The 12796-nt window shown below is 46.1% G+C and overlaps 1 protein-coding gene across 1 annotated transcript; it reads left to right on the forward strand.

The window, feature by feature from the left end:
- Window positions 1-2099: 2099 nt before the first annotated feature.
- Window positions 2100-12532, forward strand: LOC123069813 (2-oxoglutarate and iron-dependent oxygenase JMJD4). The gene is made up of 9 exons (XM_044492747.1): window positions 2100-2495; window positions 2589-2747; window positions 3350-3512; window positions 3645-3762; window positions 4549-4618; window positions 4694-4774; window positions 11240-11296; window positions 11370-11481; window positions 11572-12532. Exons 1-9 carry the CDS (start codon window positions 2226-2228, stop codon window positions 12057-12059), a joined length of 1518 nt encoding a protein of 505 aa, XP_044348682.1. The 5' UTR covers window positions 2100-2225; the 3' UTR covers window positions 12060-12532.
- Window positions 12533-12796: the final 264 nt, after the last annotated feature.

Genomic DNA, 12796 nt, shown 5'->3' on the forward strand with positions numbered 1-12796 from the left:
CCGCCACCGGCCCATCAAATCAGAGGTCACGTTCGAGGTCAGCACAACTATTGCTCGTTCATTCTTGCCGGCAACAATAGTCTGGGTTTGTGCCAGCGTCTAGCAGCTCGACGACGACTTCGTGTTTTGCAGTTTTGATTTACAGTTGCAGAGTGGTGGAGTTTGACCATCTACCCTCTGTGTTGAGCTGGGATCCCTCACCTGGCTAGACCTCTTCAATTAACAAGATCAGCCATAAGGTTCGTCTTGAGGACATGAAGTGCATGGTCTTTGCTGGCACCACCTTGTCAACGGCGACGTCTATGTCGTCTGTCGAGATGGGAACAAGCATGACGACTGAAAGTCTGATACATGCAAGATCAATTCGCATATCCAGGAGGTATTGCAGTAGGAGGATGACACATTGATTGAAAAGAAGCTCAATGAGTTATGTGAGGCGCCCATAACTGGGACGACACAAGGAAGGTGACTCAGAAGAATGCACTTGTGATAAAGTTACAGGGTGTTCGATACATTAACTTGGACAACGGTGATTTGCTCTAATAAGACATGAACTTTGACCACCAACTAGAAGTCAGCGGTGATGCTTGTGGCAGTTGGGAGGTAGCTCATACAGTAATGAACTTCAAGGTTCATGGAACCACGTATGATTCAAATGATGGGAAGGTATAATGACAGGCAAACTTTGAACATGGATGGTAACCTTCAGATGACTGAAGATAGCTGCACTATTCAATGATGCAAGTATGCACACTGTGAGCATCAGTATGTTGCTACTGGGATGCCCACAGAGGCTGCATTCAAGGGACTGTTTGTCAATACATATATGTAATATGTTGCTTCTACTTGGCAGTTCTATACTCTTATTAGTTTATATTTATTTTTTCCCATTGCAACCCTCGGGCGTTTCCTCCAAAACCAGTGAAAAATAATGGTTGTCCGTTTTTCTACTCCTTCCAGTACTACTTTAGATTATTTTAGACTATCTTCTTCGACAGTGCTTCACATTCAGAGAATATGGTATATTGTTTCACAAAAGGTTCAATATATAAATTGATCTTTGATTTCTAGAGATAGCTTATCGCATGCTCCATTTGATTCAGAGTATTGATTAGTTCTTCCAATTCTTCGATTCTGTAGGAAGTAGGTTGATTTGCCCTGGTTTTTGCAGGGGACGTGGTGGCTGATCAGGGTACCCAATTATCAAACAAGCATTCCAAGATACTCAAGACGTGGAAGTTCACCTCCAAGCTCGACCACCAGGTTATTTTGGTTCATGTTCTATGCTTTCATTGGATCCTAGGTGATGAGCGTCCAAAGGGTATTTGATGCTGATTCAAGGTAAACTCTCATTTGTTTTTTTTTCGTTGTCTTTAGGTGAACATGTCAAATGTGCAGATGGACGTGATGAAGCCATGAATTGCCAAATGGTCATTTAGCTTCTTGGATTCGATAATGAAGTGCTTATCGACTTTATATACAACCTGCTCAATGTGAAGGTGAAGTTCTTGAAGAGATATTTCTTATCAAATCGATCTTATGGTCTCTTTGAACCATGCATTCATGATACATACAAAACACATATGAGTTTCTTATTTAAAGAAAAAACGAATGAATTTCATGTTTCAGATAATTAAACACCAAACTGCATACACCATCCACGCAAAGTATCTCTGCATATATTAATCATGTTGGGAAAGATCGTGCTCCTCTGCATCCCTGCCTGTCCATGGTGAGGTCCGCCCTTCTACCATCCTCAGCGTGGCGGTAACACTCCCTCCACCAAATAAATGCTTGTGAGATAACTTTTACTAACAATTATATGTTCCGATAACGTATACTCAACCACTACACTGTTGCTACGTAAAAAGTGCAAGGTGAATTTCGACTCCTGCCATTTTTATAAGGTAGGTGCGTGTGATATATTCCTCCTATTGTAATGCATGGACATATTTGCTAGTCTTATTTAATTATAGAATATAGCGAGTAAACGTATACGTCGAGCACGATTAATGTTGTTCCGTGTTGCAATGTGCGGACATTTAGCTCGTCTTACATGATGGCGGTTTGATGCGCTTGTGGCAGTCCACGGTCAGATCAGGCAAAACGGGGTGGTGTCCTTGAAGTGGCCGGGCGGTGGCAAGCGAAGCAGGTCGTACCATAACCGGCAGGGCCCTCCTCCGAGCTAGGAGGAGGAAGGGCCCCAGAGACCGAACTCACATCGTATGGTCCGTGCTTCCTCGATGGACCAGATGGACGGCGGTGGCGCCGGCAGGCGGGTGAAGGTGGTGGGGAAGGTAGAGAGGCTCGACGGGCAGTCGCTGACCTACTCCGAGTTCGTCGACCGCTTCATGAAGCCGAACCTCCCCGTCGTCCTCACGGGCCTCACCTCCTCCTGGCCATCCTGCGAGGACTGGACGTTTGCCGGCCCCGACGACCGCCGCCGCCCCAACCTCCCCTTTTTCGCGCAAAACTTCTCCTCTCCTCGCGTTCAGGCACCCACCAGCTGACCTTCCCCTCCTGTGCGAGTCCTCGTTTCACTAGCCAGATGAATCATTTTAGATTTATCATCGTTGTTGATTTCGCAGGTTGCCGACTGTTCCGCCAGGGAGTACACGGACCACAAGCGCCTAGAGATGTCCATGCAGGAAATCGTGGACCATTGGGTTAGGAATTCGAATACTGTTTCAAGCAGCGGTCATTGTGAAGCTTCCTCGCTTTACCTGAAGGATTGGCATTTTGTTAAAGTATGTCCTGATTCCAGAGTATACTCTGCTCTCTACGCTTATTTGCTATTGAATTTATGGTACCCTCGTTAATGACTGATACCTATAAAGTCAGTAACGCTAAGTTATTATATGAATTTCTTCACTTCTTGTTCAAACATCTTATGATAATAGTGTATTGTTGCTATGACTATCCAAAATCAATAACATCAAAGCCATGGTGGGATTGATGCTGCAATAGCTGTGCAAAAATATTAGCGGTGTGACAAACTAGAATTTGTGTTGCTATTTGTTTGAGTTGCCAGTGATTAGCAGTCATCTCCAGCATAACTCATTAACACTTGTTCGGATTTAAAATCGCCATTTTGCTGCCACATTTTATGTGCTGAACTGCAACACTGTTTTCAATACCAATTGTCTACTGATTTGGTAGTTGTTTAGATTAGATTGCATTATTGCAATGCCTTTTTTTGGGTGGTATGTGCATATGTCTGCTCATAAGATTGAGATCCAGCTCTCTGCTATCTCAAACATTTGAATTCATCCTACCCTTTTCTTTCTTGAAGCTGACATTTCATCTTCTGCTCTATGTGGTTATATTGCATCTTGTCTTGATCTTCCAGGAGTACCCTGATTATGTCGCATACACCACACCACCGTTCTTCGTCGATGATTGGCTCAACATGTATCTTGACAGTCATCCCATGCATAGAGATTCTGACATTGCCAACCACAAAAATGAAGTAAACTGTGCTGACTATCGATTTGTTTACATTGGAGCAAAAGGTAACTTCTATTTTTTTAAATCCTGTTCTATTCCGTGCTTTACGAAATTGGGATTCTGTGCTTCTGTAAGCTATCCTATGTTACAGGTGAATGTATCATCACTCATAATTATAACTGTGATTTGATGTTTAGGAACTTGGACCCCTCTTCATGCTGATGTTTTTAGGTCATACAGCTGGTCAGCAAATGTGTGTGGGAGAAAACTATGGCTCTTTCTGGCACCATCGCAGAGTCATCTTATATTTGATAGGTAATTTTAACCTGGGCACTCCTTATGCATTATATTCTATGGGGCTAATCCGACATGGAATTAGCATCAGACATGAACAGAACACATAACCTCCATGAGATTTTGAGCTGTCAATAAGAGGAAAACTGATTCACTGCATACTCCTGGACCCTGTTCCTCATTAGCTGATTTACTCGGAAGTTAGAAATACTAGTGACTCCAATTTTTTTTCTGTGTTCTGTGATGCTACATAGTGCAATGATGGCAACCCACTCTTTACTTGGTTGAGTTGTCTCTGATCAGCAATATTATGAATTACGAATTTGTTGGCCCTCTATACAAAGGTAATGGTGTATTATATGCTTGTTTGTTTTTCATGCAACTTATGCCTACTCTTATGGTTTATCATATATTTATTTTTCGCCAAAAGAAACTTAAATTAAAACAAGGGTAATTTATTTTGCAAATAACATGGGTTTGTTTAGACCTTGTACATTCAATTAATAGTCACAACTTCCGGTCGGAGTTTAACAGCCTCAGCTGGGTCTCCAGATGGATGTTAAGTTCTAAAGCGTATGACCTTATTTCTGTTTCAAGGATTTCATGGCATCTGTTGTCTAACTTGTTTTAAGAATGAATTGATTTTGGGTATTTGTGTTGGCGTAATTTTTCAGTACAGTTCTTGGTAATTGATTTCTGTATGCCAATTGAGGTTACCTTGGCATTTGATGACATTTTGTCAACTCTGGGCTGTCTATTTGTTCTAGTCGTAATACTTTGCATTGTTACTCAATCAGTAATTTGTAGGAACCTACGATCATCGGTTTATGACATAAATGAAGATGTTTCTGAAAAGCAGTTTCCTGAATTCAATAAGGTACCCCCCTCCGACCCCCTGTGCGTCTTGGTAGTAACCACGGCGTGTACTCATGTTATTAAGCTTCTTTTGTAGGCTGAATGGATAGAGTGTATTCAAGAGCAGAATGAAATAATTTTTGTGCCCAGTGGGTGGTATCACCAAGTCTATAATCTGGTAAATGTTTCCATCTTCACCGAGTGTTTATGCATTTGTTATTTAATATGTAAGGTTCAGTGTTACTAACTTGCTAACTTGCTATGTTATACAAGTTGATATATATCCTTATTGGATTACTTCTGTATGGCAAATGAGAACAACCTTAAGAATATGAGTGCGAGAAGTAGAAATCCTGATAATTGGATCAGATCGGGTTGCTAAGATTTGGACACTAAAAGCAGTTGACACATCCTTGGGTTATTGGGTAGTTATGCTTAATTCTACATTTACTCTCACACCTTTCAGTCATCCAGTGTAAGCAATCTGTCTTGGTATTATGGTATATATCATCACATTTGTCCGAGAATAGTGGATTGCCCCCGCGTCGTCTCCTGGCGACACGGAAGGCCATCCATCGCGTTGCCACAGCCGTCCTCCCGCGCCCCTCCTGTCTTGCCGCCGCTTGAGGCCCTGCCGGTGAAGCCAGGCCGGTCTGAGGACGGTGGTGGCGGGGCGTTCTCCTGGCTCGCCTACTTTCTCCGGGCATGGGGCCTGTAGGGCCATGGCGGCTGGGTTCCTTGGCTGGATTCTATGGGAGACTGTGGAGCTGGTGCAAGGCGTGCTTCGGCGGGCGGCTGGCATGGGTCGGCGGCGGTGGGGCGGCCTTAATTCATGGTGGGATGGCCGGTGGTTGGCGTGCACGAGGCAGCGACTGATCTGAAGCGGCAATGTTCTCGGGCGACGCAGCGCGAGGCAACATGATCAGGGAGCAATTTTGTCTGACATCCTCCGCCGAGATCTGATGCTCCCGAGACTGCTGGCCCAAAGGCGGCTAGGCTGCGGCGATGGAGGTCCGTGGTGTCGATCTTGCGGCTAGCAGCAGCTGCGCTTCGCGTGGGCAATGTTGTTCTGCCATTCGTGCTCCGGCTTCGACCACATCGGCCTCTGGACCGACGGGCCTGGGTAGGGCTCTCTCCGGTGAGGTGGTAGTTAGCGATGATGTCTTCCGCTGTTAGAGTTGGTCCTTGGTGACTACTATGACCTGCGGCGGCGGACTCGTTGCGGATTGTGATGCCCATCGAAAGGTATTCATCTCATCTCTCCAAACCCGGTGGCTGACCTCAGTAAGGAGATGCAAACTATAGATGACGACTTGGCGCAGAGGGATGGTTGTGCGGCAGCGGCGCAGCCGCTGGAACCGCGGAAAAGTGGTGGCGACAACACATAAGTGACGTCAATGGAGGTGCTACGCAAGCACCCGGTATCGAGTTCCGGGGCGAACGCCTAGGTCTCCGTGATGGATATACCTGGCAATGACGATGTTTTATGTCGTTACCTTGTTGAAGGCATTGCTCGGATAAGCTTGGATTGGTTCTTCAGGGTGAAAACCTAGATCTGACCTTTGGTGGTTGGATCTGGTGACGACGGCGCTTCAGCGTCGCTCCCTTGAAGGCGTTACTGTTGAAGAATCTCGTCGTCCATGTGGTGTCATGAGATGGTTGGTGCGGATATGGCAATTTCTGTAGTTTGCCGATCGCGGATCGGATTGCTTTAGGTTTTCTTTTTTCCTCGCCATGCATAGCTTTCGTCTTATATGACTATGCTATTTATCGGGGTGTTTTTTTTATGTGCGTGCGTTCGTGTTGGCTATGAGCATCCTACCTATGCAGAGGCCGGGTGTGTGCTCAATATGTTCTGTGTCCTTTTGATGCTCCATTTTGAGCAAATAAAATTGACCCTTTATTGAAAAAAATATCATCACATTTTGATCCACTTGGGAATTTTCGATTCTGCTACTTTAGACGTGGTTTCTACCAGATACGCCCTGCATAGCTGGAACGAGGGCAAGGTCAGGAGGAGGGCAAGGTCGAGCCCGAAGACCATAAGTCGGCCGGGACGAGGAAGACGGTGCACCAGAAGTAGATGGCACGTTAGTAGATTCATCCATATCACATCGATGACGGGTATAATGAAAAGGAAAAGTGGGATGAGAAGGAACCACTGGAGGTGATGGAGATGGAGAAGACATCGGTGATGAAGGTGGAGTGTCATGCAATAAGGAAGGAGAAGAAACGATGGGAGAAGATGGTGTCGGATCTGCAATAGTGGGACGAGAAGGAGGAGTAGGAATATGAGGCACAGAGGGAGGTGTATCAGGAAACGTGAGAAAAGAGATATCCTCTACTAAAAAGGTCGAAGAGGATGGTCGTGGGTAGAATGGACGAGACTCATCAAGAGTCACATCCCTAGAAATACGCATCCGTCGATCGACAGGATCCCAACACCGATAACCCTCCCTTATGTTCATCACTGTAGCCCAGAAAAACACACTCGACAGACTGTGCGCTTAGTTTGGTGCGTTCTCGGGGGGCAAGGAGAACATAACAAACACAACCAAACATCCGAAGAGCAGAATAATCAGGAGAATGATCAGAAAGACGCTCTAGAGGAATACCTCCCTGTAGAGTAGATGAGGGTTGAATGTTTATGAGATATGTGGCAGTGGAGACAGCCTCAACCCAGAAATGAGGCGGAAGAGAGGCGGCAATCATCATTGCACGAGCTGTCTCAAGAAGGTGACGATGCTTGCGCTCAGCCACGCCATTCTGAGCGTGAGCACCGGGACAAGAGAACTGAGTAAGAGTACCCTGCTCAGCAAGAAAACCACGTAACAGTTTGGAGATATACTCGCCAGCAGAATTAGCACGAAACATGCGAATAGGTGTAGAGAACTGTGTGGACCATGGCGGCAAAACGCTTATAAATAGAGAGAACCTCGCTACGAGAAGACATGAAGTAAAGCCAAGTGTAGCGAGAGAAATCATCTATAAAAATAATATAGTAGCGATGGCCCCCTTTGGAAGAGAAGGGAGCCGGACCCCACACATCTGAATGTACTAAATCAAAAGGGCGCTGAGACACTGACTCGCTAGTAGGATAAGGTAACTGAACTTGTTTACCAAGCCTACAACCCTAACACTGTAAGGAGACATCTCCTGAGATAGGCCCTAGAAGACCACGATGAACTAAAGACGATAGTCGAGAACCACAAAGGTGACCAAGTCGATGATGCCACTGCTGGAAGGAGCTGGTAGCTGAAGCGACGAAGGCAGATGGATTGTCGAGTGTGGTGGTAGCGGAAGGAACATTAAGCCAGTCCAACTCCCAAAGCCCCTGAGAATCATGGCGGCGCGGGCCAGCCCCAACCAGAGCCTTCGTGTGGCGATCCTGGATAGTGCAAGAATCAACGTCAAGAATGACGCGACAACCAGAATCAGTAAGCTGGCCTGCAGAAAATAGGTTCATAGTAAGGCGAGGCACATGAGAAACATCTGGAACATAAAAGGAAGAAGTGGCAAGAGTGCCTCGACTCGCAACAGGAAGAGGACTACCATCAGCTGTAAGAACATTAATAGGAAAATCGAGAGATCTACAAGAGGACAAGATAGAAGAATCGGAGGACATATGAAATGAAGCTCCAGAATCCAGAACCCATGGGAATGTACCTGACTGTGTAGACAGTGGTCGCTCAGCACTAGAAGTACCAGAGCCTGCGGTACCCGTCGAAGAACCTGAAGCAGCAAGTAGACGCTTGAGCTTCACAATATCTTGCTCAGTCAAGGAGACAGTAGAGGGCGTCGAGGAAGAAGCACGAGTCCCAGAAGAAGAATTGCGCTCCCTATTACGCATATCACGCTTCTTCTTGAAGCAGTCAGACTCGGGTTGACCATCCCTGTTGCAGTAGTCACAATGAGTACGAGGACGAGAGCGGCCTTCACGAGAGTGGGCCTCACTACCCGGAGGAGTGGGCAGTAGCGGGGGAGCACTGGAGCGAGAAGACACTGGAGTAGCAGCTCGAGCAGTGAGCACAGAGGGAACCTGAAGCAAACCAACACCACTGATATGGCGCTGCTAGGAGGGTGCGAGAGGGCCGGCTGGGGGCCTTTCTGCCCACGGTCGGGCAAGAGGGAAGGGATTTCCTTCTTAATTCTTGCTTGATTAGATTGATACATCTCCTCTCTTTATATAAAGAGGTTTACTTGACTCCCAAGCAAGGCTTACTTGACCCCTAAGCAAGCAATCCTTATCTCTAATTAACCCTAAGACTAACGGACCCATTAGGCCCATTACGTACTCTAACAACCACGGAGGTGAGGCTTCTCAGCACGAAGCTCAGAAAGCACCTCAGAAATAGGAACACGACCACGAGCAAACAACTGAGCACGTCGAGGCTCAAACTCCCCACGGAGCCGTGAGAAGAACTCATAGACGCGCTGAAACTCCAAGTCTGACCTCATAGTCTGGCAACATGGGCAAGTGCCACAAACAATAGTGCGAAGGGAGTCAAGCTGGCGCCAGATAGCAGAACTCTGAGTGTAGAACTCATCAATAGTGGAGTCTCCCTGCTGAAGAGCATGCTCCTGACGGACCACAGACAAGTAGAGAGCATCACCAGAGGGCTGATAGCGCTGACGAAGATGAGTCCACATCTCAAAGACAGTACCAAGGCCTATAAACTCAGAAGCAAACTGAGGCAAAACACTGAAGTGAGAACAGTCGCAGCATGAGCATCATCATCACACCATTGAGTGTAAGCAGCCAGATCGTCACAGAAAGAGCATTTGAATAATCCAAGACCTCCTGGTCATAAGCGGCATTTGCATCATCATCAGCAACCCTGGCTGCAGCCCTATCAGCATCAGAAGCATCTGCGTCAAGGGCTGGTGGCGCCGGTGGTGGGGTAGGAGCCACAGGAGGCACTGGGCGCGGAGGACATGGGACCTCACTGGAAAGAACACCCCGGAGATGAATGTCACGCATGTGAATGCGCATAAAGGCAACAACTTCAGCATAGTTAGCCCCATCAAATATCACCGGGCAGCGCAGGATGGCAACATAGCCACATGATGCCAGAGACATGGTGCTCCTTTTCTGTCTTGAGAATAGCAAAGGTCACCCAAGACTCAACTGGCCAAGATGAGAGCGGCCAGAACTAGCAGCAGATCCAACAGACCAAAACAGTCCAACAATTTGCTTCTGATGTCTTTGGCAAAACAGACCAAAACACTGGAGACCAACAATTTTTTATTTTTTTTACTCAACCTCCAATCCAACAGACCATGCCCGAAACAGGGCCAGTGTCAACAGCAGCAGAGGCCAAAACGTGTCCCGAGATGCCACGCACAGGATAACACACGAAGCGGCCTCGACACGAATCGAGGCGGCGGTTGACTGGTGTTCACGGATGGACGGGCGGAAGAGGCAGATGCGAGCCTGCAGGGGTCGCCGGCGGCACTGAAGAACCAGCACGCGAAAATCGGGCGTGTCCGACGGGCGAGAGATGGAGCGGAGCCGGCGGCGGCCGGAGGAGCAGCGCCGGATAGGCAGCGGGCGGCGGCCTGATCACCGGCGACGGCGGAGGGCCTTCTCGGGGGTGGCCTGGCAGGAAGGAAGGGCCGGCGCCCTGGGCGAGGTGATACCCGCGATCTCCCTGGTACTCCCGATCTTCCCTTGACCCTCGATCCCTTCTTCTCACCCTTCGATCTGGTTGTGGAGTGGTGAAGAGAGGTGGCTAGATGTGGTAGCGTGAGGAGAAGTGGTGGTGCTGGGGCTGGATCGGGCAGGCTGGCGTGGCAAAACAGCAGCAGCGGACAGCCACGGGGAAGAAGCAGTGGATGCCGGCAGGGAAGAAGACAGCGACGGCCAAGAGTACCGGCTGACGCGAGATGGGATCGGATGAAGCACGAGTTGCGCGTGCGGAAAAAACCTAAAGCTCTAGGTGGTGTTTGGTTCTCTAGTCCTAGGACTTTTTCTAGTCCCTGGGACTTTTTGGAAAAGACCCTCAAGGAGGTGCTTCTAAGGACTTTTAGTAAAAAGTGTCAAAAAAGTCCCACCCTGTTTGGTTTGCTAGGGACTTTTTCTAGTCCCAACACAAAAAAGTCTCTGAAACCAAACACCCCCCTAATACCATGTTGGAAATATGCAACTTATATTATTAGGAGGCCAATGCCAACATATGTACACATACATGAGAATGCCAAAAGGCTTCAAGAGGATGCCAAAAAACTAGAATGTAAAAGGCCAAAAGACATCACTTAATATAACTCTAACAGTTTCTACCAGATACGCCCTGCATAGCTGGAACTGGTGCAGTTATTCCTTGTTATAACTTTTGATATTCTTAACTTGTACTAATAGAGCTTCAATCATATGAATCTGTCCCATGTGACATTAAAAATGGTGAAACTAGTGACCGTTGACATCATGAACGACCATATGCTCTTATTAACTAATTTATTGACATCATGTTAGGAGCACGTATCAGTAACATTGGTGTAGCTTGCTCTGGGTGACCTTTAATATATCAATGCAGTGACTCGTATTATTCTTGCACCTCCTCTGTTTTACATTTTATTGCTTTCTAATCAACATTTGTGCACTGCAAGCTGCTTATTTCTTTTGCTCCTCCCCCATTTACTGCAGGAGGATACTATATCTATCAACCATAATTGGTTCAATGCCTACAACCTTCATTGGGTGGTGAGTAGACGTGTATATGTCAAGTTTATTTCACAGACTAACATAATTCTTGTTAAAGAGTACAAATTCACAGTGGAACTTGCTTCATGAAGACCACAAAGTTGCAAAAGAGTATATTGAAGACATCCGCGATATATGTGATAATTTTGAGGCGCTTTGTCAACGCAACTTGGCAGCAAATACAGGTAAGATTCTAATGTGTGGATTAATCACCTGAACAATCAAATGGCGTGTTTACCTTCTCTGCTAGCATGCTGTTGTTTTTCTTTTTTCAGGCATGAACTTCTATGATTTCTTCATTTTTATCACACGGTTTGTTTTGGCCAATGTAATTGAGCTTTACCATGTCCAAGAGCCCGAGGATGCTAAAGTCAATTCACCAGAAGCCACTCACCATTATGTGTATAACCTTATGCAAATTCGGGAAGTTGCATCTAAAATGATTTCTGCAGAGGCTTTTAGTATTGAGAATCTTTGTGTTATCTCTGAAGGAAATCGGAGTGCTATGTCAGATGTTACAAAAATATTAAAAGACGATGGCTTCAGAAGGCTATGGATGACATTGTCCGAGGCGTATGAATGCATTCGCAGGGGGCAAAGAATTTTGTACAAAGTGAGGTATTTAAATCAGAAAGGCTGTTTGTCGGTGACCTGTTCGAAATCTGATTGTAATGTTGTTGATCGCATTACTTATTTTATGCGTGAAATTCGTGGACCTGAGGATCTGGTGAGGTTAATTGATACTGCTCTACCCGAGAGATGATTGTAAGCGCATAATGCGTGCGTAAACTTCCATGCATTTATCACGACTGTTGGATTTTCATAACCAGAAGGACTATGCGGGGACTACATAACCAGCCCATTTTGGAAGGACTTCGCGGGGCTCCATGGCATCCCCATTGGTTATCTTTATGGTTTGCCTAAAAAAAAAAGAACTTCATAGTTCTTAGAGCATCTTCAACAGGTGACGTATCTTGGTCACACAAAAGTAGTTTTACATCACCCAATAGTGTATTATACATCAGCTCGAGCATTTTTGCTTCAACCGATGATGTAAATTGCACACGACCATTGCATACATTTTGTGATAAAGGATGTTTTATTACTTAAAAGGTTTAAGCATTACACCTAGCCTCTGCATAATTGAGATGCACACAACCATAATCAATATCAAGTTCCAAAAAATTGAAAAAGGCAGAATACAAGTAATCATGTGGACACTGTATAACGTAGCCGTAGGAAGGCCAATTCAAAGATCATACTGCCATCCATTGGGTAAAAATATCCTTCGTTGTAGCCTCTAAGCATGTACGCACCTTCGTAAACAGGTCTCGATACTCCATAGTTGCTCCCTTGATGGTTTTGGTAATTCATGTCAACAGACATTATTGGACTAACATTTTCATCTAGTGTATTTCAGAAAAGTTAAACATTGGCATGGTAAGGATAGGTGATTGTGGACCCCTAAAAATGCTAAGGACATGGATTGGCAAAAGCTTC

Source organism: Triticum aestivum, chromosome 3B (genome assembly GCF_018294505.1).
Source record: "Triticum aestivum cultivar Chinese Spring chromosome 3B, IWGSC CS RefSeq v2.1, whole genome shotgun sequence".
In the NCBI taxonomy this organism is placed as follows: domain Eukaryota; kingdom Viridiplantae; phylum Streptophyta; class Magnoliopsida; order Poales; family Poaceae; genus Triticum; species Triticum aestivum.